Below are 27,094 nucleotides of genomic sequence, written 5' to 3' on the forward strand. Positions count from 1 at the left end.
CGCAAGAGCATCGAAGAAACCGAACCCGCGCGGGGCCATAGAAATCCGTGACCCAGGCGCGGCTGGCAAGGTTTGAATTACCGCGATGCTGGAGCTGCTGCCGCCGCAGCTTGCCTCCTGCCCTTGCTGCAATGAGTGATGCAGGAGGAGGAGGAGGAGGAGGCGAGGAGGCGGTGGCGAAGCACAAATCCACCGCAACTCCTCCGGCAGCACCAGCGGCAGGGAAAGCAGCTTTGCCTCTGTGAGCTTACATCACAATCCCGGCTTGGATTGATGCCGCCGCTTCTCTGAGCAGCGCTCCGGCTGCTCGCCGGTCCGCGAGGCCGGCGGGGAGGCGGCCGCCGCAGCAGGGGAGGACCATGCCGGCGGGCGCCGCGAAGCCCCCGGGCCGGACGCCCCCCGAGGCCGCCGCGCCGCCGCCGCCGCCGCCTCGCCGGGCCGCTCCCCTGCTGCGCTGGGACGAGGTGCCCGACGACTTCGTGGAGTGCTTCATCCTGTCGGGCTACCGGCGGCTGCACTGCCCGGCGCAGGAGTGCCTGGCGTCGGTGCTGCAGCCCACCAACGAGACGCTCAACTTCTGGACGCACTTCCTGCCGCTGCTCTTCTTCGCCAGCAAGTTCTGCCGCCTGCTGCTGCTGCGCGGCGCCGGCGAGCTGCCCTTCCACCACCCCGCCTTGCTGCCGCTGTGGTGCTACGCGTCGGGCGTGCTGCTCACCTTCGCCATGAGCTGCACGGCCCATGTGTTCAGCTGCCTCTCGCTGCGCCTGCGCGCCGCCTTCTTCTACCTGGACTACGCCTCCATCAGCTACTACGGCTTCGGCAGCACGGTGGCCTACTACTACTACCTGCTGCCCGGGCTGAGCCTGCTGGAGCCGCGCGCCCTGGGCCGCTTCCTGCAGCAGCGCCTGGGCTGGCACGTGGACTGCGGCGCGGCCATCGCCTTCTACGGCGCGCTGCTGCTGCCCGTGGCCTTCGTGCTGGCCGTGGCCTGCACCGTGGCGTGCTGCAAGAGCCGCTCCGAGTGGTGCGCCTACCCCTTCGCCATCCGCACCTTCGTCTTCGCCATGCCGCTCAGCATGGCCTGCCCCATCATGCTGGAGAGCCTCCTCTTCGACCTGCGCGGCCGCAACCCCACCCTCTTCGTCTGCTTCTACCGCCGCTACTTCTGGCTGCTGGTGGCCGCCTTCTTCAACGTCAGCAAGATCCCCGAGCGGATCCAGCCGGGCCTCTTCGACATCATCGGCCACAGCCACCAGCTCTTCCACATCTTCACCTTCCTCAGCATCTACGACCAAATGTTCTACGTCGAGGAAGGCCTGCTGAACTTCCTGCAGGAGCCTCCAGCCGCCTTGCCCACTTTCATGGGCACCGTAGGCTACATGCTGCTTTTGATACTGTGCCTGGCCCTGGTCATCAAGAAGTTTTTAAACGTCCCAGAGTTCTGCAAGCAAGATTGAGGTATCCTTCTGTGATGGTTTCCTTTGAGGGTCTTAGTTAATAGCCGCCGAATTTTACAGGCTGCTACAAAGGCCGACACAGAGAAGCCTGCTACTTGCCAGGGCAGATGCTACCTGGAGCACTGAATTCGTTCACCCATGCACTGAACTCCTTCCAGAAAACGGTTTCTCGTTAAACGCTCTAAGGTTTTAAGGAAAGGCAATCAAACCACAGTAGTGTACACAACTTATTCTATTATTGCTGCTTAGGATACAAATAGAAGCCATTTAGGACCTACTGCTTGAAATCTCCTGCAGTGTAATCCTCCCTTTCGTTATTTGAAAGTAAGCCTCCTTGACTTGCTTTCAACTAATGCACTAAGGGTCAGGGTCACAGGGAAACAATATGCATGGATCATGCAAATGCTAGCTACTGATTTCAGACTTTAAGAGATGCTATTTCAATTAGCAATATATATTAGACCTGCACTGATGAACGATGGAAGATTTTAAACCAGATCCCATGTGCAATTTCATAGCATATTGTGCACTAAAAGATGTATTTTATGTTCATTCACTGTTAAAGTATTTTGAAGTGGTATGCACTGAGTTTTCAGCACAAGCAAACTGAAAATCTTTTTTTTTTTTATTTACAGTGTTTAATGCTTCATATCAAGATTTTGTTAGGGGCTGTTGGTCCAACTATGAGAACAAAGTTTAAGCAGATTATGATGCACCCTCCTGAACCAAAAAACATAACACCTCTTTCTTGGAACACTGGTACTTAATTACAAAGTATACATGCTCCAGGTTAGTTATGAAGGGTGCTGATGTGTTTAACTTGCAGATAGTTTGAAATAAATGAGTGTCTCCTTCTGAAATAACAGTATTTTATCTGTAAAGATTACAATCAGTACAAAACATCCTCTAAGAAGTAATGCTAGAGGACCAAAATCATTAGCTAGTTTGTAAAATTATTTATATGATGTGATACTCCCAAAGATCAGCCACTGTACACACTTCACCTTCTGAAATGTTCACGTTTGGGGGATGAGTCGGGGTTGAGCCGAAGTGGACAAATTCTGGCAAATACAGATGGAGACAAATTAGGAATTGAGCGAGTTTGGAATATGAACTACCTCTGTTCAGAAAAACTTGCCCAGGTACATGCTAGGTCCAGCGGTTTGGGGCCTCCAGGGGGGAGGGGCCGTGGCTCAGTGGCAGAGCATCTGCTTGGCATGCAGAAGGTCCCAGGTTCTATCCCCGGCATCTCCAGTTAAAGGGACTAGGCAAGTAGGTGATGTGAAAGACCCCTGCCTGAGACCCTGGAGAGCCACTGCCGGTCTGAGTAGACAGTACTGACTTGGATGGACCAAGGGTCTGATTCAGTAGACGGCAGCTTCATGTGTTCAGTATTCAGGACTGGCTTGTAATGGGGCTCACTCCCACCATTCTCTCTAGTCAGCACTCCCGGTTACCCCCCCCCTTTCCCCAAAAAAACTTGAGTAAAGGAATATAGTAACTTGGGGCACAGAGAAGCTATGAGAGGGCAGGGTCTTATTTATTTTATTTATTTATCCTTTAATTTATACCCCGCCCTCCATCCCCGGCTCAAGCCAGGCTTAGACGATTCCTTTATTGGAAATGATGCTCCTGAGCATTTCTTGGCAGGGAGCATAGAATCTGCCTCTGAAATTTTCAAGGAAAGCTTGGGGGGAAAGGTGAGCTGAGCAGTTTGGGGGACTTGCCCATCACCAATGGCCAGGTCTTGACATTTCTCTTTCATCCTGAAATGTAATATAATGAAATGCTCACAGTTCCACAGATATAGGGGCCTTGAATAATCCAAAGTAATCAACAAAAGAATTTCTGTGTCTATGAAAAGTACTGAAATTCTATGTTCATATGACATGGACTTTACCTTATGATACAACATCTGCAATTTGCTTGTGCAGAACTTGTGTAGCGTACAGAGACAAAATCCAAAATCATACTGTAGGAAGAGATTTGTTGAAGTAAAGAGAACAATGTTTGGTTCACAGCTCCTGTTCCAAGAAGTAATTCTAGTCACACAACCCTGTCGCTACTGATTTCAGTTATGTTTCCCTGACAGAGAGAACAAGACTTATTCTGGGGTTGCATTAGCAACTTTAGAAAAAATACTTAACATATTGATGGCAACATCATCAATGTGGGGGAGGGGAATTTGTCAGTACCTTCGATGAAGCCCTCTTGTACTGCTTTTATATTTTCTCATTTTTTTCCTGCTGTTTCCTAATTCTGCAGGAATAGATGGGTGTTAAAAGTAAGAGTCACTTAATCTCAGGATATGTATAGTTCAGATGGTTTTCTTTGCATGACTTATTTACAGTTTCATGTCACGTGAACAGCTAAAAAGGCGTTTTGTGAAGAAACCCTAGAACAGCTCAGGGCATTACATCTATAGAAGTTTCTTTTGATGAACAGCTGGATTGACCAGACATTTTGTCAGTATTCATAAGAGTTTTTAAGGTTGTAAGCAGACAGTGTTTACTGTACAAAAATGTAATTAGGTCGGGCAGGTACCCATGAAGCCATAATTGCTATAGTACAATGCACTGCAAGGAAGTTACACTGTGAAAGTTCTGGTAGCAAACCATGGTACTTTCTCTGTATTGGAAATACAAGATGTCATTCCTTCAGTAATTGAATTGGAAAAATAAATATCCTTCTCTTGGACCAAATCACACATATAAACGCCAGCACAATGAGACCTTATGAAGACATAGTTCTTAACTGTGGTTTGTTTGCCTTCACCATGTTTAACTTATGTCTGAATACCCTACAGGATTAGCCACAAACTAGGGTGTGAAAGTATGGTTTCACATGAGTTTACAAATGATGGCTTGCATTAATCATTATTAAGTGTTATAGCTATATCAAGCAAATCTTTAATGCTCATGTAGAGCACGACCACATTTTTAGTTTTTGTTTTTTAGGGCTAAGTTTGCCAAATGCCCTAACGTTAATTTGTGGTCTGGTCGATTTGCAAAATGGAAGAGAAGTGGCAAACTTGAGTAGTCCAGGGTATGCCCCTGAAATCCAACAAGAATATTTAGAGGCTTGTCTTGCAGTTCTGCCTCAGGTTTGTTCAGGCAGATGTCAGGGACTGGAGTTGTTGTCATAGAAACCATTGTCCTGAAGGTTCAGGAAATCAAGTACAACTTTCTTGCTGAGGGACTTGGTCAGAAACAGAATCCATAATGTTGGTTTATTCTGGAACAAAATCCTGAACATTTCCAATGAAATGTTGTCTGTGACCTGTTGTAGTTATCTCTGATATATTATTGCATCTCTAAACTTGATTCTACAGTTAAACAAAACAAGGAAGCGGGAAAAGAGGTGGAATCAAAATATGTACAGGCCTTGACAGGAAGAGCACTATTCAAATTAAAGTTGGTATGTCCAAGTTGACTTTTGCCTTTCACCTTTGGGGTGTTATTTAATGATTTGGGACAGGAGAAAAACTTCCTATTTTCCATCTTATGAATATGGTTAGGATCACAAGATTGCCTGGGCACACCACTGTGCCAGTGGTCCGTGTTACCGAGGCTCAGATATCAGAAAGTTCTGCTAGCACAAGACGCCATTAGCAGTACTTTGGAAAACACAGATGAAGCTTTCCTTGACTTCAAAAGGATGTCCAAATGTGGAGCAGTTGCAGGATCTCACCCATATCATGTTCTTCACCCTGGTGGTTTCCACATGAGGACAGGCATGTGTGATTTCCTTGTTGACACTGCAGCTGCTGATACAGTACAGCAGCAATGGGCCGTCCACATGATAGGTTTCTTCAGTTTTCCTGTCCCAGTCCCCCAGTGGTGGCCATCTCCCTGCCCCCCAGTCCACCAGTGGAATGTCATTATAATAATATAACATTATAACCAACGGTGACTCATTCTCTGATTTCCCAGATTTCTTTTTTTTTTAAATAAGTCTAACATATTTCATGGTGGATATATAAATGGAAAGGCACATCTCCTCAGTGAAAGGAGCTAAAGACTTATCTGTTTTAAAATGAAAGTTGGGAATTCAGAGAACCGAAGAAACTTAACAATATTCAGATCCTGATTGTTTAAAAAACAAAAGGGCCTCTGTAGATGGGGGGTGGCATTGGCCACCTTTACAGGACCAGGGCAAATGGTAACCATCCAGGCTTTACTGAGATCATTCCCAAAACTTCACAGCAAAGCTGGTTTGAGAAAGATAAAAGACAAGGAAATCCCAGGAGGTACGCAGATGCATCTCAGCGCTGTGGGTAAGCAGGAAAAAAACAGCATTGGACCCATGTGGAAATAGCCATATTCTACATATGTACACAATGAGTTTGACATTAACTGTGTGATGCTTTGCAGAGTCAGTCCAGTTTAAGATCTTTTATTTCAATGAACAACGTACATAGGAATAGCTCCATGTAGGATTGTGCTGTAGGTCTCCTAAAAATAAATATTGTTGTTTGGGTGTAATGCATACATGTCAACATAATTGTTTTAATGATGTACCCAAGATGACTCACCAGGCCTTCAAAATAAATTATTTATTTGAAATATTTCTTCAGGAGATACCATTAGAGCAGCCAGTCAGCAATTAAGAACTGCATGAGAAATCTGAAAAGGGAAGGAGTTATTGCTCTCAGTGGTAGGAAAAAGGTTAAGACTCTGAGCTAAATGTAAAGACGATTATTTATGAGTCGGGTTTGTTTTCTTGCTTAGCAGGTACAATGTAAGGGGCATCTAATGATTCAATGTCAAGTCATGGCAAACTGTAAAAATACATTTGATATTTGGATCATGTGATGCTTTCTATATTTATCTCAGTTACAAATAAAAGCTTATGGTGCTGATTTGGTGCTAGCTGTCCTTACAGCCATTACTTTATTGCTCTTCCACCTCCAGCCTTACTGATTTGTTGTTCAGTCAGGTTGTATTCAAGGCATTGCTTATTGCCAAGTATGTTCCTTGCAGTTTGAATCATGCTAAGAGTCTTGAGTTTGTATAGGAAACCAGTTGGGACTGCTTCTTGCAGTCTAGCTTTAAAATTTACTGGGTTTATCAAAGGGCAAACAGATCCAGCTAATTTAATTTTAATAGAACTTTTTTTGGGCGGGAGACATTTGTTACTTGCATATAATGGCAACTGTCACATTTTCCTGCAGGAGTTTTGGTAGCAAATATTTTAATGTTTATTTTTAGTGTATTAATGGACACACACTATTTTGATGGCCACTTACCTATAAATACAGTTGAAAAGCATTACTAAGGAAGAACAAAACATCTATAATATAGAGATCTAGTCTTGTTTTATTTCAGTTAGTGGCTAAACCTTGCTGAATTCTTTTTCAGTCTGAGCCAGCCCCTGGACTTGAAGCCTGCAGGATAAAATTAAGTTTATCTACTGGCATATGCAAGATCTAGATAGTCGCTGTGCCCTTGAGCAACTTTCTAGGGGACAAATTCTTGCAGTGCTTTGAATTTAAGTATTGTGGATTATTCTGCAAACTTTCTGTAACGTCTGGAGGTGCCACCTCTTCCATGAAGGACATGGGGAGTAGGAGGCCATTGTTCATTTATATATGTCAGTTTATTCAGGTATAGTGTCCAAAGTTGTCCACTGCCTAGTTAACAAAATAGCTAGTTAGGCAGCAAAACCTTTGGCCGTTTTTCTAAAACAAGGACCTTCTTGTGCAACAGGCTTCCTTAATAAGGCTATAGAGATCAGTGCCTTGCCTGTGACTTGATCATAACATAACAATATAAAATTCATGTGCAGTGTACACTTTTTTTGTATATGTGTTGAATAATTCTCATGTTACAGTCCATGCTTGTACAGCTGAATGTGTGATAAAACCCCACATCTATCCAGGTACTGGTCCCCAGTTTCATTAGTAAAGTGAATGGGCATTGGCTTTTTCTTAAGAACAAATGTACACGGCATTCTCTGTAACATATGAACAAGGCAAAGAAGCGACATGCTGCATCAGACTGGTGGTACATCTAGTCTAGCTTCCTAGTCCACACAGTGGCCAGCCAGTTCAGTTTATCTGGAGAGCTGACAAACAGGACATAGAGGCCAAGGCCTTCCCTGATGTTGCCTCTTAGCATTGGTTTTCTTTAGTCACCATGGCTAGTAGCCATTGAGAAGGATCTATCCCCCATGAATCTGTCTAACAGTCCTTCAGATACCCCAGATATGGCCCCAAGCTGTCCATGCTCTTGCATCTGCCTCTTTATGTTTAAATACTTCTTTTTTCTGAGTGGTTTGGTTCCTGTTACAAAAATTGAAATCTAAATTTCATTTAGATTTGAAATCTAAATTCTCATTGGCGTCACCACAGGCCTTATAGGCATGGAGTGAAGAGGAATGGTTTCAGAAAGAAATGTAGAATAGCAGAACACAGAATCTTACTTTTTGGAATATTGATTAGCCTGCACAGAAGAGGCCTTGCAGCAGCAGCATACAAACAAGCCATGAGCCTGCTCTCTAGCAGTACAAGTGATAATAAAGCAACTTTAGTTGTGATGGACTCACAATTTAATCACAGTTGACCCATGCCAGAGTGATATCGTAATTCTGATTTGGTCATTTTAAAGGAAACAGATTTAGCCCTTGTTTTTTATGATTGCACATCTCAAAAAACTCTTTTCTAAGTAGTAGCACTCCATACCAACGTCAGGAAAATGTTTCAAATGCATTCTTTTCCAACCTACATAATCCTTTTTTAAAAATACCTTCTCTGAATTGTATAAACAAGGGGTATAGCTGAGGGGGGGGGGACAAATGGTTTTCTTTGGTGGGTGTTTTAATAGTGGCGTTAATAAGATTTGGGGAGATTTGAAGGGCATCCTGCACAACAACCAAAGGAAACAGAAGAATGTGGATTTAAACTAGCTGATTCTCGTTGATTTTAAGGCTGTAAGAGGTTTTGAGATGTGACACTCTAGAAGATAAAGTGCTAACATGAACCAATCTAGCGGAGCAGATATAAAACAAAGTTTGCATTTTAAGAAACTCTGTTTTATACTCAGGTGTTCTGTAAGTATTGATATCTATTATGTCTAAAGCACCAGGAGTGAGCCTGCAGTTGATTGAGGTTTTTTCAAATGAGAAAAGCTGCACACTTTTTTCCATACGCTGGTAAGTAACACAGTCCACTGGGAATTTCTCTTCTTCAAGCCCCAATAAAATGAATGAGAGTTGCCCAGTGGGACCTGCACAGGTTGCAACATGTTAAATGAGAGAAATAGTCAGCCATGTATAAATACCCTCATTCTTTAAGGCCAGGATTCTCAGAGTTCAAAGCAGAACACTTGGCTACAAACAGCATATTTCTATCTCCAGGGATAGGCTTAAAATGCTCATTGTTCCACTGGTTCAATTTGCTGTGAAAAGGTTTGAGATACCATGCAAAGGGAGAAAAGGTGTCTTCTGTGGGGAAAGCTGCATCTACTCCTAGCACAAGTACAGTTTGTACATCTTTGTGAGAGAAATGCAGGAATTCCCCCTTAATATAATACTAGAAGCATGGAAAGAATATGTACAAGGAATTTGTTGTGTATCCTCTATTTCTGCTGCAAGGTATTGTACATAATGTGTTGAAGAACTCCCATTGATGCATCTGGCAACCTTTATTTAGATTTTTATCCCACCCTTCCTGTGGAAAGATAGGTTGAGAAAGTGTGACTGACCTAAGGTTTCATGAGTTTCATGGCAGAGTGGGAACTGAATCAAGGTATCCCCAATCTGCATCCAGCACTTCAACCTATCCAGCTAGATTCGAGTCCAGTAGCCCCTAGGGACCAACAAGATTTTCAGGGTATAAACTTTGGAGAGTCAAAGCTCCTTTTCAGTGTATTCCTAAGGAGAGTTACTGCAGTCTAAGCCCATTGAAATGAATGGGCTTAGACTGGAGTAACTCTCCTTACGAATGCACGCTGTAAGTCAGATCCAGTAACCTATCCAGTAAACCATGCTGGCTCATTTTCCTTGATATTTACTAAGAATTTTGGACTTTATGCCTTCCATCTCTTCTCTTTATTTGCCTCATATCAGGGCAGCAGAAAATAGAAGTGAAGGGTTGTTCCCATTATATGGAGGGCTGATGTTTTATCTGGCTCTTGTTGAGACTGGAAAGGTGAAATGACTTCCACTGAGCCATTTTCAGACATCTTATTGAATGGGTGCCATGGAATCTGCTTCCAGGTTTCCTATGATAATTGCTTCAACGAGGTCATCACTTTTCAGCCTCTGTGTTAGTGTTACTGTTCTCCTCTTTTCTGCCCGTCTTCGAATCTTGTAAGAATGAGGAAATATTATATATGTCCTCCTAATTGCTCCTTACTTCCATGGAGTTCTTTTCTTAGGGAAGCAGTGTCCTAATGGATTATGAGAGAAGGAACTCCACTGTTTGGGGGCCTCAATCATACATCAAATACCAATGAGTATACACTATATGGTTTGCTGCTGCAGTTGGACATTTACTGTATAGAAATGCACAAAGACAGAACATTTTTAGGGATATGATTCTATCCGCTAGCGTATTGATCACTTGCTTGTCATTGTTATTTTTAAAAATTCAACACATGAAACCAAACAAAGTAATGTGAACACTCAAGTTAGAATTTATTTTTATTTGTTTGTTGGCTATTTGAAGGATTTGTTCTTTAGAAAATCTTGGTTGCTGATTTTTCTGTACAAATAAATACTGTATTTTTTGACAGGGAAAACTAAAGAGGTTTCAAATAAAATTGTTTCTGAAATCAGTTGTAAGAAACGACTGGTATTTGTGTGTGTACTTGCTTACCTTATTTATAAGCACTTGAATTGATCTGCTATTCTTAGCTCCTCTTCCTACGTCAACCTGATGGCATCGTCATTGATAGCTTAAAACATGTTCAATAGACTAGTGTTTTATTTGCTAATGTTGAAAAATACTGTGAATAAATTTTTTTAAAAATGAGTTTCAAAGAGGCAGTATCAATACTGATGTGCAGAAAGGGATTCATGTGTCAAGAAACCATTGCTAATTTCAGATACTCATATGCCATAGATAAGAACTTGTCATTTTTATTTATTGTGCAGCACAACCTTGGGTGCTTTATTAATAACTAAGGCTGAAGGATGCAACCAGACTTCCTTCTCCTTGCCTCCCACATGACATGGAGATGGCAATAGGCCTTGGGTGCCGTAGCCAAAGCCCTCAGCCATAGTGAGCTACCGGTCATGACAACTATTGGTTGCCACCGTCTGTGAGCGTATATGAGTCAAATGGAATAAAAAATCATGATAGCTATAACTGATTGCTGATAGCTTCACCAGGTGGTCACCAAAAAAAGACCCTCATTTTGTGTAGCTTTCCATGAAGAATTATTTTATTCAGTTGTTTAGAAAAAGTACATTGCCTCTCAATTCTACTTGTTTTACTCCTAAACATTGTAAGTTTTGTCCTTCCTTTTGAGGACTGATAGGAATCTTGTTGTGATTTGGGTGTACTGTGAAGTAGGGTTGCAAGGCCCAACCTAACAACCAGCAGGACAATGTGGGGGGGGGGGAAGCAGGCACATGGGAGGGGTGGCTCTCAGACAATGGCATGATGTCACTTCTGAGAAGACCCAGAAGTGACTTCACACCTCTTGGAATTAACTGAAACTGTATGGTAAAACCATAGAGTTTTTGGTGATTGCTAGAGAGGCGTGATGTCATGGGTTGTCCCAGGAGTGATGTCAGTGACTGCTGATGGCCACCCCTCTCATGCATAGTATACTTGTCTCATGAAAGTGCCAGGGAAAACAGCAGTTCAGTGGCATCAACCAGGTTGCTAGTGCTGACAAGGGATGTGTTTTTCCCTTCTCGTCAATGCTCAGTGTGTTCAGATGAATTGATCTGCCCAGTATAGTTGTCCTTATATTCCTGCGTTAATTCCAACCATTTCTACAGAAAATATTACTGGAATTCAATTTTCATGGTTTGGCTCCAAAGATCCTCTTCATTAACGTTTTTCTTTTTTTCTCTAGTAATTCTTTTCCTGGTCACTATTACTCTCTATTAATTCGGGAAGGACTGCTTGTTAGAGGCACTGATGTATTAGCAGTTTAGAAGTGAATATATCATGCATGGGTATGAATTCTTTCCATGTGTACCAACTTTGCCAGGTTTGCAAGAATATGCATCTGAATAAAAATGATAATACATGTGCTAGGGTCATAAGAACTTTATTTATTACTTGATTATACATGGATCATGAAACAGTAGAGTATATTTCCAAATTATATGAATGATTATTATATATTGGACATGTCCGATGGATTCTTGTTACTTTTAATAACAATTTGTCTGTATGAATAAACAAGATTATTTCTATTAGATTGACTTTTGGTCACTAGGTACCCACAATGTATCCATGTTTATTGTATGTGTTTTTGGCTTCTCCAGAGATAATCAAACCTACAATTCCTGAAATTGCTTTCATCAACATGTTGTCTCACAGACACTTCCTAGGCAGATTTCTAGTAAGAGCAGGTAACCAAAACATTACTAACTAGGGTGTCGCACAATGGGCATCACCTTTAGTGAAGCAACTAGTGCAACTTAACTTCCCGAATAGCACTGTACATAATAAAGAAATTACTACACTAGAAGGCCATTTGTTTATGTAATAGCTATGAAGAAGAAAGAACATTGAAGCTTACTTGTGCTCTCTGTGAAATTAGAGTGGTTCAAAATAGTCCAGGTGGTTGCTGATTTTCCTTTAAGTTACTAAGATACTTACCATTTTCCTCACCCTTAAAAATGTAATCAAATGTTTAAGTATTGCTGTGGCTGCAAGCAATTTTAGCTTGGGCTCTGTTCATTAAATCATTTTAGGTCTTTGGGATGGTATGAAGATGGAAGTGTGGACTGGTAGACAGTTTAAGTATCTACTTGACTTACAATTTCCTGTGCAAAGCCAACAATATTGTATATTACAATCTAGCCATTAGAGAAAGCCTATTTTAAAAAGGACCCAACCTGTAAAGGTAGGTAAAGGTGCTGCCTGTGCAGCACGCAGCAGGTCATTACTGACCCATGGGATGACGTCACATCCCGACGTTTACTAGTTAGAGTATGTTTATGGGGTAGTTTGCCATTGGCTTCTCCAGTCAAGCTGTACAGGACTTTAAAGGTCAATAGCATAATTGCCTCCATCTTGTTGATCTTAAGCTTCAGTTTACTGGTCCTAATCCATCCCAAAACTGCCTCCAGGCGCTGGTTCAAGGTTTCCATGGCCTCCCTGGGATCTGCTAGAAACTTGAGATAGAATATCATTCAGAGAATTGTGTAGAATAAACAGGAATAAACAGTGAGAAAATGTGTTCCAGTCATCCGCACAACCCTATTGTCTGTAAGCTGTCCAGTTTAAGGCAGTAGAAATTAACCCTCAAATGTGTTACAGGTGCCATGAATGACTTCCAGACATTTTTTTTCTATTGTTAAATCAATAGGATGCCTTACTCCACTATCATGTGCTTTCCTCAGCATTGTTAGGTAGAATAATGTCAATTATGTTTCAGATCCAGTCTTGATTAGTCAGTATTCCACTCTTCTTTCCATTTGGTGTGCTTCATTTTCCATTTCAAACCAGGGTGCCACAGGAGTTTGCAATGATGTTTCCCCATGAAACTTAGTTACAATTTGCCATGTATTTGTGTGGTCTGAAACTATGTATTGGTAGAGTTTGCAGTACAGATAGGAGCATATCATCAGTCCTCACAGCCAAACTCTATTATCCTGGGCCCAAAGGAGGTTGGGTGAAGGATGCAGTAAGGAATTTCTGGTTGGGACTCTATGGTTAGGCCCCATTTTCCCTTCTGTTTCTCTCCCACACTTTTTTTTTTGTACAATAGAGTGGAGCTATATGAACTTTTAAGTTACTTCAAAATTTCTGCTATCTAATAATAGCTAAAATTTGCCATATAGTAATGACATCACAGATTATACAAACTTGCCATTTTAGCCAGCAGCTGCTGTTTCTGCCTTTGGTCTTGGATTCATTTAATAATTTCAGAGAAACTAAATCAGCTTAAACCCAAGTACTTCAATATAACTGGATTGACAGACTAAAAAGATTATGCTTCTCATACATCTAGGGCAATTGGCTCAAACTCCCGTTATTTTAAATAAGCAGTTTTTTATTGTGCAAATGCATAGAATTATTGAAGGAACAGTGGGGAACTCTTTCATATTGTAGCAGAAGGAGTTTCTATTACTTTCAGTGTTATCTAATATGTAATGTATCTTGGAGTCAATCTGAACAGAAGAAGTCTGCACAGACGTGTCCCGATCTGATACAGTTTCCACTTACCATCTAATCTGATCAAAATGAAACATTCATGCTTTTACCGTGTTTCATATGGACAGCCGTTGAAGCTTTAATGTACTGGCCAAACAATAAATCTGCATTAAAATTGAACATTTTTTTGTTTCAGTATGAATTGTTTCTTTTATACTAATTTTATAGCCACGTATGGTACTTTCACTCAACTTTGAAATTGCTTAGTTTAAAGAGAATAGCCAATAAGCTTTTACCTTTTAAAAGCAACTTTCAACTGTATTGGCCAAATTCACTGATATTAGAATTTCCTATACTTGGCCATGTAAATCATGGGAATTTAAAATAGCTTTTAAAAGTTTAAATGGAATTTTCATGCAGAATATAAACAACAAGCAAGAGATCTATGGGAACTTGCGGAGAGCGTCTCATTATCCCCTCCACCATTGTTTCCTCTTTTCCTTCCCTCACCCAGCAATATGACTGCCAGTATTCCAAGCTGAGGTCCCAGAGTTAATTAAAATTGGTCTTATACACATTATAAAAGTATTTAAACAAAAAAATAAAAATAGAACTGCCTGCTGGGAAAAGCAATTCTGGAAATGTGTGTGTATATATATTCTAAAATTCAGGCTTTATTATGTTAAAAAATTTCAAGCAACAGATTATATGCCTGGTTAGTTTAGTTGATAGCTTTATTACAAAATATTGTTATAATTAATTAACCAAATCTGATCAGCTGTTACCTGCATACTAGTATAATAATATAACTAGGCAAAACATGAAGTTACCAGTGGAATCTTCCATTGTTAAAACAGAAAAACCCAATAGTTGACAGAGTTATTTTTTGAAAAGGATTGAACAAATTCTAGATAGATCTGAACATGAATTACCAAGCAAGGATCACAAAGCATTATTTTCCCCATCTGAATGAAAAAGAAAATGAAGTTTGCAAAGCGTACACAGGACAGTTAATACAAAGTGAAATAAGCATTCTTCACAATAGGCATTTGCCTATTACACAAGTGGGCAGCACTTAAGGTGTTAAAAGCCACAAAGTATCCAAAGAACTGGAACTTGAATAAATCCGACATATTGTGAGGGCTTGAATCAGAAATGCTTTTCAAATGGAGCTATTAGCAAGACACTAGCAGGAAACTAGCAGGAGACAGAATAGAGAAACAATTTGTATATGAATTTAAGGCTCCTCTTTTGTTAAAACTGAGATTGATATATGGAACTTGTAATTATTCATAATAGGTATAGATCACAGGAAGAGACAGATACCAGGAGCCTGTCAAGTATATCTGGGGTCTCTACTAGGAGGGCAGTCAGGGCTGTGCCTGGAGATAAGAGAGAAGCATAAGGTAGATTAGGAAATCGAAAACTGTATCTGGAGGCAGGTTTGTAAACCTATTGTGGCAGTTAATAGAAGCTGGAAAATCCACACTGGGACTAGAATCCAAGCAGAGAACAGGAGCCATTGATACAGAGTTACAGAGGAGATTCAATTTGGATCACAGAACAGGTCAAGAAACTGGCAGATATTACAAGTCTCGGAAATACTATGTATGATCCTGTTTAGAGAAACGAAAGCTGGTTGTAGGAGCAGGAAGTCAATGTAAGGAAAAGGTGTGCAGTGAATCAGTGTATCAATCCTCTGTTTGAGTGTGCAGTGAAACAGTGGAGAGAGGTTCTCACAGAACTCTAGGCAGTTAATTCTGGGAAAACAGATTTCAGTGCACTCTAGTGTTTGGAAGGATGTGTTCCAAGGTTGGTTGCTGGAAGGAGATGGCAAAACTGGGGAAAACTAGAACATGAAGCACAGCGGATTATATTGATCTGTTGGTAAGCAAGAACAGAAGGCCAAATCTGTAGAATTTGTACAAGGCCTGACTAATCCAGAGGCTTCATACTGCCTATAAACCATGCAGCCTGATGCTGCACACCTTTTCCTTACATTCTTGAAGAAGGCTAAACAAGAACAGTTGCAGCTTGCATGGTTAGGTCCTGGTTCAAGCTCAGGAAACCTAGACATCAAGTGATGCGTGTAGTATCTATGATTCCTTTCTACTGCAATAGTGGTCATATGATTAGGCCACTCATGTCAACAACTAAATGTGAATCAGCTCTTAATATCAGCATTCTTTGGAATGTAAAGCATCCACATAAATTGCCCACAAGAAATATGCAGTTTGATTTTACTGAACATAAAGGCCATGCTGGATCAGACAAAGCCCATCAAGTCCAGCAGTCTGTTCACACAGTGGCCAACCAGGTGCCTCTAGGAAGCCCACAAACAAGACAACTGCAGCAGCATTATCCTGCCTGTGTTCCACAGCACCTAATATAATAGGCATGCTCCTCTGATATTGGAGATAATAGATATGCATCATGACTAGTATCCATTTTAACCAGCAGCCATGAATACCCCTCTCCTCCATGAACATGTCCACTCCCCTCTTAAAACCTTCCAAGTTGGCAGCCATCACCATATCCTGGGGCAGGAAGTTCCACAATTTAACTATGCGTTGTGTGAAGAAATACTTCATTTTATCTGTTTTGAGTCTCTCACGCTCTAGCTTTAGCAGATGACCCCACGTTCTAATATTATGACAGAGGGAAAAAAGCTTCTCCCTCCCCAGTCTCTCCATACCATGCATAATTTTACTAATTTTACCATTTTACTAAGCTCTCAATGCCATTATTTTCTTTGTCCAAAATCTAAAGAATCAGATTATTTTAATGTATTAGATAAAGTCATTAAGTGCAAGTGTCTTTCTGAAGTTACAGCACTGCAAATAAGTGCTGCCATGGATAATAACTGCTATAAACCACACACATGCATGCACATACATATTATAAAAGCATTAGTTTAATGAGCACCATTTAGAGCAGAACTTTATTAAAAGCAAAACCACTTCTTGAATGGGAGCAGAGGGAGGACTTTTAAGACAGCCGCCAGGGGGAGTAAGAGAACCATTCCCATTTGGAGGCATCCGTCAGCACTGTTATGCTATCTAGAGAGGTCAGGGAGTTGAGTTGAATTGTGAAGCATTCTTTGGCTGTGTTCCTGCTCCCAGGTTTTTCAAGGCCAAGGACAGCTCTGCTTCTGAGTGCAGGACAGGAGAGAGATGGAGCTACTGTAGCAAATGCATCCAACAGCTCTTTTTCTGCAGGGTTTTTTTTTCTGGAAGAGGGGTACCATGGCTAAACAGAGTGCTATGCTCCATTCTTTATTTTGGAGGAGCTGACCTTTCTTGTCCCTACAAACTGACTTGCTGGGTCAAACCCAAATGCTTTGCTGGGTCAAACTTTGCTGATGGAGTCATTTCCTTTATGAATGACATGGTATTTCCCTGGAGTGCTTAATGGGTAGGAAATAAAATGAACAGCATTACAGAAGTCTGGCGGGGAAAGTTGCCTGTCAGAATGGCTGCTTTAATTTCATCATAGCTGATGGTAAATTAAACTGAAAAGTGTATGGGACAGTAAAATACTTCAGCTTCCAGGGATGACTAGGGGGAAAACCCACCAGGGTATGAATCAGCTGCTGGAGTGTATATTGAACCACAGCCACCCTGTATATCTTATTTAAAACTCATTGGTCTGATGCCCTTGCCAGGTAAACAATATTATATAGACCATTGCAAGGTATGCTTATTTAGAAGTTAAGGTGACCATTGACTTCAACAAGCATTGTTTGCAACCATAGTAACAAGTTCTCTAACAAATTATTATTCAATGAAGGCTGGTAAATATCATGCTGAGCTGTGGGCTGGGATTGAAAGCATTCTAAATTTAAATGCCTAAAAATATAGCATTGAAGCTAATACAAAGTGTATATCACACTGAACTAGAACTCTTTGAAGCTGAAAATGCTGTTGTGGGTGAGCCGTTACTTTAGATACACTGAAAGCAACTTTTTCATTTCAGAACTTTCTTTAATTTAGAATAAAAAATTTCAGATCATGAAGTTGAACCTAACAGTATACAGCCATATATTTAATTTATTACATCCATTTCTACAAGCTGCTGTGGGTTAGAGTATTAAGATGATAGCAACATTGGTTGGGCTTCAGAAAATCATTAATTAGGGCCAGTTCACATATTAAAGAATTCACATTGTATTTGGGTTCCCCAACTTTGTCTCTTACACGTGCCTTGTGGGTTCAGCTCAGTGCCCAATTTGTGGCAGGTGGGAGACTGACAGGTTGGGAGAAAGCACTTGTGAGGAGGTTGGCAGCATAGCACAAGGTTGTCTGGGGGAACCACGGCTGGGGTTCCCTCTGGGTTCCCTAACAAGAGGGGAGTGATTAGATCATGACCCTCTACCTCTTAAAGGCCTTTGGTTGGGAGAGGAGGGGGTTTCTGAACATTCAGGTTCTTCTTCTGACACTGGGTGGCTCCTATTTCACTCTGATTCTCTCTAGGACTGGACGCTAGAGAGAGGAGCAGCCTCAACTTCCTCCTACTCAGCCTCTGGTTGCTCAAGTTTAAATAGCTCCTGAAAGCCCTCACAAGACTCATCTCCCGGCTTCCCTTCCCACAAGATGAACGCACTTCATGGGAGTTCCCTGTCTCCCTCTTGGATGAAAGCGGGATCCCCGGTAGCCCATCCCCAGTAGCTCAGCTGGCTCTTCCCAACTTGAGCTCCTTGGGCCATGGTTGGCCTGAGTAGGGCTCAAACCAGGGTCTCCCAGGACCTAGTCCAACCTATACACTGGTTCTCACCAATTGGTTCTTTGGAGAATAATCTTATAAGCACTGAATATGATCTGGACCAAGCAGACTGCTCTACACAGAGCTAGGCTTTCCACCTTTGTACCAAAGACCCTCATAGAGTTGGGTTCTGGTCTAAAGCAATATTGGATGTGACAGAAGCTGCAGCTGGAAGGAGAATCCATGAATATCAGAAAATTCCTTTCTGCTTACAAGTCTGTTGATGGAGTTTGTTAATTTCCAGTGCCAGTTTTTTTGGGGGAGGGGAGAAGATGATTTCTACTAAGGAAAACACAGGGCCTTGGTTTTCCCCAAGAAAAATGCTTCAGCCTCATCACCGGCCCAGTCTTGCAGTTTGAAATCCACTTTTCCCCTTCATCTTCTCATGCCTGCCTCTTATTGACACCTTGTTCTATTTTCAGTCAACCACCTTCCTGCAATCATTTTTTCCAGCAGGAAGGGGAGAAGAGCAAAGGAAAGCTTTGTGTTCCTTATTCCATTATTGATGTGGCAATGGTAACAGCCTGTGTGTTTTGCCAACACCACACTGGCATCCAATGGGGTGGGAAAGTTATCCTGGAAACTCAAGGAAGTTATCCTGGATATTACAGAAAGGGAGACAGAGAATTAAATGACATTATTAAATTACAGAATTAAATTAAATTACAGTTGCTGTAATTCTGGAGCCTGCTTGGTTCTTTTCAACTTGCCAGTTCCGTATAGAGAAAACACTGACGTTTTTAGTTGCTTTTGGGTTATTGGATACATTATTGTAGTGAAACGTCCTTGTAAATTATATTGTATCCCTGCTTCTTGCAAGTTGCTAACCACTTAATGAGAATTCAGTTGTCCATATTTTTTCCTTTCTAGGGTATAATTCTCCATCACTTTTCTTTCTCTAATACTCAAGATTGATCATATGTGCTTCTGAAATCACCAGCTTCCCTGAGCAGCTTCCTCTGCTTATGTTCATCTTGCCTGAACACAGTACTTAAAGGTATCTGAATACTGCTGCCCCAAATCATTAAACTCCATCAGTCATATCAACAAATTAATAAAACTGTCTTAATAGTAACAGATTAGTTGTTGTTTTTTAGTGAACTTTTAAATTACTCCTCGAAATCACACCTAACTCCATTTTTATATGGAGTCTGCTGCGTAGGGTTGTTAGGTTTCCCAGAGTCTCAGATCCTGAAAACATTTAGACTTTCTTCATTTTTCTCCAGATCAGGATTATTGCCTTTTTTGTCAAGTCTTTTTAAAACACATTATGTCTTCATTGGCATCCACCTGTCTGCCACACTCTCCTATCTGGAGAGAAACACTGAGATTGGAAGAATGTTTGTGTTTTGGGGGGGAAGGCATAGCAAAAATCTAGAATGAGGAAGATGACTGAGGATAAGCCCTGTCAAAAACAGCCCTCTTCTCCAAGTTGACTTGAGGATTGGACAGCAGCCCTATGTTTGAATGAAACATGCTGCTTTCTGAACAGCTGTTTCTTGCAAGCCAGGGAACTGGCTGAGTAAGAGGAAGGTGGGCTGTAGGCCACCTCAACATGCACATCTTCTTGGGAATATACACTCTACTAGTAGAAGATTTTTGCCCTGACCTGGATGGCCCAGGCTAGCCTGATCTCGTCAGATCACAGAAGCTAAGCAAGGTCAGCCCTGGTTAGTATTTGGATGGGGGACCACCAAGGAATATCAGGGTTGCTGTGCAGAGGAAGGCACTGGCAAACCACCTCTGTTAGTCTTATGCCATGAAAACCCCAAAAGGGGTCGCCATAAGTCAGCTGCGACTTGAAGGCACTTTACACACACACAGTAGAAGATTTACTGCCAGATCATTCCTTCCAGTGTGTTTTTGCATGTGTGGATACACAAGGAGCACAGGGTTTTAGAGGGCAAGGATCAAAAAGCCAGAAAGAATTCTGACAGGTGCACATACACCAATGACACAGAAGGTACTGATTGTGGGTGTGGACTGATTCTTGTTACACAGAACTTCTGCCAAGAATGGAAGCATCTGGTTCTACTTCTTTCTCCTCAAACACAATTCTACATTGAAAGGTTTCACACCAGTTCATCAACAGAGGTTGGTAACAAATATTACTTTTATTATTTGTATAGCAGCATCAATGAGCATGGCACTGTGCAGTGTACAGGAAGGCGGGTTCCTTACAGTTTAAAATTTGGCAAAAGAGAAACTACAAAAGGAGGATGGTATCCTTCCTTCAACTGAGAAAAGATCATCATACTCACTATGAAGGTTCCTTCTCGAAGGTCAGACTTTCTGGACCCACAGTGAATGGGGAGTCTTTTTTTTTATGATTCAAAGGATTCTCATTGTCATCATGCATACCAAAAATGATGGGGGAAATCATATCTGAAATGTTTGTGTTCAATGTTCTTTCAAGTCTCTTCTACAGTTATCTCACTTAAAGTTCCTCATGTATATTCTCTGGAAAACTGAATGTTATTTTTTCAATTTTATGTTCTTTATGGATAGGCCCAGGTTCAACGTGATGCCCGTGAGCACAGTGGTGTCCACCAGCACTTTTCCTGGGGCCCACCAAGCTTTTCAGAAAATGGGTGGGATCATTGGAAGACAGGGTTTATTATTGGCTACCTTCATTCAGATTAAAGGGTTTTCTGCTACAATAGCAGCTGCAGCCACTTGAGGATCAGGAAGCCCAATGAGCACCTGGGCTTTTCTTAGTCAGTGTATAAGGCCATTCCACTCCATGTTTTCCTTCTTTCTATTTCCCTTCTCTTTTGCCCGTCCTCCGCCTCGGCCTCCCTTTTCTTTTTCCTTCTTCCTCCTTCAGGCTTTCCTTCAATTCTTTGTATTTCCCTTCTGCAATTCTTTTGCAAAGCAAGGAGGGAATTATTGGGTTTGGAACCCTCTCCTGTGGCATTCACCATGCCCTCTCAAAATTCCAATGGTCCCAACAGACTCCAAAAGGTTAGAGACCCTGGTACAGTCACACATCACAGCAATGGGCCTCCAAAGTAAGGGAGAAGTTGATGCCTCCAAAGTAAGGGAGAAGGTTCTCTCTAGTGGTGGAGACAGGAATTGCAGCCTATTTCCTGACTCCAGAGATGATGGCAGCATGTCCTCCCTAGCTTGTCCATTTGGCAGCATGTCCTCCCTAGCTTCAGACCCAAGGAGCCTTCACAGTAAGTCCAGTGTCCCTAACTCTGCTGTGTATGCTAATTGGCTTTTCTAGCTGCAGTTCATACTGGCTTTTGAACCTGAGCAGTAGAAGCCCTTGTCTTCTCAATGCAAATCGGAGGCCAGCCTACATATGGAACAGAATGAGGAAGTAGAATAGCCTGAGATGGTAGAATGAAGTATCTACATATGGTGGATTACATTTTCCCACTATGCTAAAAAAAAAACCATACAGAGAGTCAGTGTGGGATGACTGCTGAACTAAGATCTGGGAGATCCAGGTTTGAACCCACAGTCTGCCATGGAAGCTTGCTAGGTAACTTTGGGCCCCTCACCCTCTCTCTCTTAGCCTTAAAAAGCTCCTAAACTCAAGCCCGCTAGAGTGGCTCTTCCTGTTACTAGAAATAAAGTCATGTTCCTATTTTGAAGAGCAGGAAAAAAATTAATACTTGAGCCTGTATAATAATGCAGCTTTGAGTGACATTGCTCGGTTGCAGTAAAAAAAACTACATAAAATTAAAAGCACATCTAGGAATTTAAAATTTTATACTGATAAAGAATACTATTGTATTCCACAAAAATGAGTAAAATAGGATGGTGATGGTGTGCTTTTTAAAAGTATTTTGAGAATTTTGCACAATTTCCCTACTACTATTGTATATCTATTGTAGTTTTGTTTCTTTTGGCAATAGATGATCATGGTATTACAGGTCCATGCCTGGCTTTTCTACTTTCACAGGTTTACTTCACACTATACAATTCTTCAATTGCTCAGATAAAGAGAAGTTTCAAATTCTCAGTGCCTCAAAAATATAGACTCTTACACCATAGAAATAAATTATAGAGAAAAAATCTTGGGGCTGGATCTAAAAATTGCAAATAGATCGTCACTTGCAGAATTTATTTTATTATTTATTTATGTTATTTATAGTCTGCCTTCATAGTAAGTGCAGTGTTCCTTGGACTCAAGGCAGATTACACAGAGTGAGTAAATACAATTGACAGATGGGACATTCAATAAACAATGAAATAAGATTGGGGTTGTAGAACCAACCAGAAGTCTAAAAACAGAACTGAAGCAAAGCATAAGTATTAACATGACATATTAAATGATGTAAAATTCCATAGTAGGATCCTAGCTTCAGTAAGATATACACAATATATATACACAAGATATACCACAGTCTCTAATAATTGTTCCAAGTAACTATGAATCATTCAGTACAGTGCAACTCTATTGCCTGCGTAGAAAAGCTCTCTTGAATAATTCAGTTTTGCATAGTTTGCAGCCTGGTATGTGCTGCAAAAGGGCAGGGTAGAAATCGAATAAAATAAAGACTGGGAGCCTTCCTGACCTGCTCAGGCAGACCATTCCACAAGGTGGGGGCCACAACAGAGAAGGCACTGTACAAACAGTTGTTGATTTTGCCCATTTGCAGGCTGACACCTGCAGAAGACCCTGCTCCATTGTGCGAAATAATCATGGCAATGCTTAGGGGGAGAGGCAGTCTTGTAGATAGACCATGAAGAGCTTTGTATGTAATAGCTCATACCTCAAATACCAGTAACTGATGGGCAACCAGAGAAGTGCCTTCAGGATGGGTGCATCCATGGATGCATGCTCCATCTGGTTCCCGATAATAGCCAAGCCACGATATTCTGTACCAGCTGGAGTTTCCAAATTGATTTTGAGGGGAGACCAATGTACAGTGCATTGCAGTAGTCTAGTCTTGATGTTACTGTGGCATGGATCTAGGTGGCCAGATCAGCTGTATCAAGGTAAGGGGCATCTTTAGGGCTAGGCTGAGTTGGAACACAGCCTTTTTTTGCAACTGCACTAACTTGCTTCTCCAGTAATAAAGTTGGGTGCAGTATAACCCCAAGGCTCTTAACTCAGTCAGCAAGGGTCAGCTGAACTCCATCAAAAATGGGGAGCGCAGTATCCTTCAAGATCTCCACTTTCACCACCATGAACTACAAAACATGCTTCAGCAAAAATTCAATTTGATTCCCAAGAGTTTTTTACTCGGTATAATGCCACTGGAACTGTATTTGCAATTAAAAGACTTATTTAGATATGCTACAACGGTGGCGAGAGTTGTTCTTGCATGAAAATGGAAACAACCAGCTTTGCCAGATGTAGGTGATTGGAAAGACAAAATGATGGAATATGCTGCAATGGCTAAAATGATGCACATGATGAATACAACTGACGAGGAGACCCTTGATCAATTCAATGAAAAATGGAAACTGTTTTACAGATATATAGAATATGACGGTTGAAACTTTATAATGACAGTAGTAGATTAAATGTTACATAAGTCAATTTATAGTGAAGTTAACTTCTAGTAGAAAAGTCAAAAATAAAAAGTTAAGAGATAGTCTGCTTGAATAATTAGAAAATCAGATGCTGTAACTATGTTGTAATTGTTTTTATATATATATACTCTATCTGCAGACGGATCCCCCATTCCTTCTTTTTCCCTTCTGTATCCCTATTCTGAATAAATAAACTTTTTTTTTTAAGATCTCTGCTTTCCCAACAAGCATTACCTCTGTCTTTTCAGAGTTTGGTTTCAATTTGTTTCTCTTAGCCAATATACCAGTAGTAGCCAAGCAGCAATTCAGGACCAGGGAATTTGGATAAGGATATATAGAGCTGGGTATCATCCACATATGGATGACATCTAACCCCAAAGCTACAAATTATTTGTCCTAAGGGAAAATAGAGATTCAAAAGCATGGGGAATAGGATTGTGCCCTTTGGAACTCCACAGAATAGGTCCCACACTGATGATAACTGGTCATCCCCTGTCTCCTGCAGCCCCCAGTACTACCCAAAGAGGCTTCCAAAGGGTTGAGAAACCCTTGGAAACAGCTTGTGATGTAGAACAGCAGCTTGAGTGGGAAGTCCACAGAAAACTTTGTATCTAATCTTTTTGTTCACTTTGGCAGGGATGTAAAGAGCTACTTCAGACACACTTTGAACATAAGAACTTTTTGACATTTTTTTTCTTTGAACAGCAGACATACACACTTCAAGCCATATCAAAAATTACTTCTGAAAGCTCCCTCAGTGCCAAAAGGGTGTGTGTGCCATGTCGCACAAAAGGGGAAACTGACCCCAGCCCTTGGATGCTGCAGGAAGACCCACCGGACAAGGCAGAGACTCTGTCAGGTGCAGAGGGGAAGTCTCAGGCCGAAGCCAACATGCCACGGCCTCAATCTCGCAGCATGGGATCCGAAGCTGAAATCAAAGTGCTGCGGAAATAAGCCTCACCCGTGGTGTTGCCAGAGCCCATAGAATGCCCGAGAAGGTGAGCCCAGAGGGAGGTGCTAGAGTGACGCCGTAGCATACAGTTGGCAGCCCAGCACCGGTCAACCTCTGCCTGTGAGCTTGAGTCACCACAAGATCGGAGCTGACAGCCATCGAAGTGCACCTGTCCTCGGATGGCTGAGGAGTTGCACCTGTTCCTGATCAGGGTTTTCCTGATCAAAGCAGCCAGAAAAGGGTGAGCCAGTGTGGAAGCAACTTGTCCACAATTCTTGTATGCCTGCTGTTGGTCTGTGCCTTGCTGTAGACCAGTGGTTCCCAAAGTGGGCAGTACCACCCCCTGGGGGGCAGTGGGATTACCTGCGGGGGCACTAAGAGGCAAGAGGGCAGCAGGGAGGCACTAGAGGTGGTCCCCTTCAACTGTGTTCACTGATTTACAATAGATCAAGCTATGGCACCATGCTGGCAAATTTGGTGGAAACTATCAGAATTGTTTTACAGACTTTGAAGAGCTGGAACCACTGGATCAAGTTCATCAGTTTTGTTGAATAATTTTCAACTAAAAAGTTTTAATTAGATTTTGAATAGATGTGCAATTAATTGTTACTGTTTTGAAATGTAACTGTTATCTTCTTTAGTGAGTCATGCACACCCCTATTTTGAATAATGCTTTTTATAGGATAGGGCAGGGAGCGCTGTTGTTGAGTTTATGGAACCAAGGGAGCGGTGGCCCAAAAGGTTCTTGTAGGTTATCCAGGCTGTGTAACCGTGGTCTCGGTATTTTCTTTCCTGACGTTTCGCCAGCAGCTGTGGCAAGCATCTTCAGAGGAGTAACACTGAAGGACAGTGTCTCTCAGTGTCAAGTGTGTAGGAAGAGTAATATATAGTCAGGAAGGGGTTGGGTTGAGCTGAATCATTGTCCTGCAAAAAGTATCAAAGGTAATGTGCTAATCATTGTCCTGTAAGTATCAAGATAATGTGCTAATGAGGGTGTGGTATGTTAATATGGAACCATTGTATCCTGAAGTGATCTGTTAATGTGTGAAATCCAAAGCTAATCTGCATGGCTATTGTTGACTGTAGTCTTTGTTAGTCTGGAGGTTTTCAGGACAGGAAGCCAAGCCTTATTCATTCTTAAACTCTCTTCTTTTCTGTTAAAGTTGTGCTGATGTTTATGAATTTCAATGGCTTCTCTGTGCAATCTGACAAAATAGTTGGTAGAATTGTCCAGTCTTTCAGTGTCTTGGAATAAGACCCTGTGTCCTGTTTGTGTCAGTCCATGTTCAGTGTCCTTCAGTGTTACTCCTCTGAAGATGCCGGCCACAGCTGCTGGCGAAGCGTCAGGAAAGAAAATACCAAGACCACGGTTACACAGCCCAGATAACCTACGAGAACCAATGACTGGTTTAGATTTAACTAATCCTGAGACTGGGCTGTTTGTGAATTTAAAGATATTTGTAGTTCTGTTCCTTCTCCTTATTGTTATTTATAGTTTCAGTTGGGAAAATGTTCTATTGTTTTATGCAGCTTATAGTTCACATTACATTTTGTAGTAATTCTAGCCAAGTGCTTCCCTAGTGAAATCAAGTATAAATTTGGCCCAGAACATGAATGAAGCTTTGTGGATAGTTAACAAGTAAAGGAAGCCAAACAGAGACAATTGAAAATTATGCTGTGCTGGCATGGAGGAATTAATTCTTATTTGTGCCTTGCAGTAAAGAATTTTGTAAGGAAAGCCAATTGTCATAATAAATATGAAATACATGCTTTCTTCAATGGACTTTGCATCAAATTTACATTTCTCATCTTTTGTTAATTTGTGTTGTAATCACACTAAATATTTTTCAGTGTTGATGCATGGCCAAGGAAGTTTAAGCACAATACTCCGTTTAACTTAATAAATTTGAGTTGGTTTTGTATTTGACATTCCAGCTGCAGTAAATTGGTTTATTTTAACTCCCTGCCATGGTGGGGAGGGAGGGGAGAAATCTATTTTCCATTGTTTAAAACCCATACCCTGATTTTTAAAAACTATATCCTAAGTAGTGCCAGATTTTAAAATGCCTCAAGAACAAACTAAAATAATAAATCACCAATACAAATAAAAATCTATCCTTGTATATCCAGTTTAGTGTACTTCCACGT

At 41.5% G+C, this 27,094-nt stretch overlaps 1 protein-coding gene across 1 annotated transcript in view; it reads left to right on the forward strand.

The window, feature by feature from the left end:
* Nucleotides 1-359: 359 nt before the first annotated feature.
* PAQR9 (progestin and adipoQ receptor family member 9) overlaps nucleotides 360-27,094 on the forward strand; it is a 43,015-nt gene continuing 16,280 nt past the window's right edge. The window contains exon 1 of the mRNA XM_056850399.1: nucleotides 360-1,458. Within this exon, the coding sequence (XP_056706377.1) occupies nucleotides 360-1,457 (1,098 nt within the window). The 3' untranslated portion in view covers nucleotide 1,458. The remainder of the gene's footprint in view (nucleotides 1,459-27,094) is intronic.

Source organism: Euleptes europaea, chromosome 5 (assembly GCF_029931775.1).
Source record: "Euleptes europaea isolate rEulEur1 chromosome 5, rEulEur1.hap1, whole genome shotgun sequence".
Taxonomy (NCBI): domain Eukaryota; kingdom Metazoa; phylum Chordata; class Lepidosauria; order Squamata; family Sphaerodactylidae; genus Euleptes; species Euleptes europaea.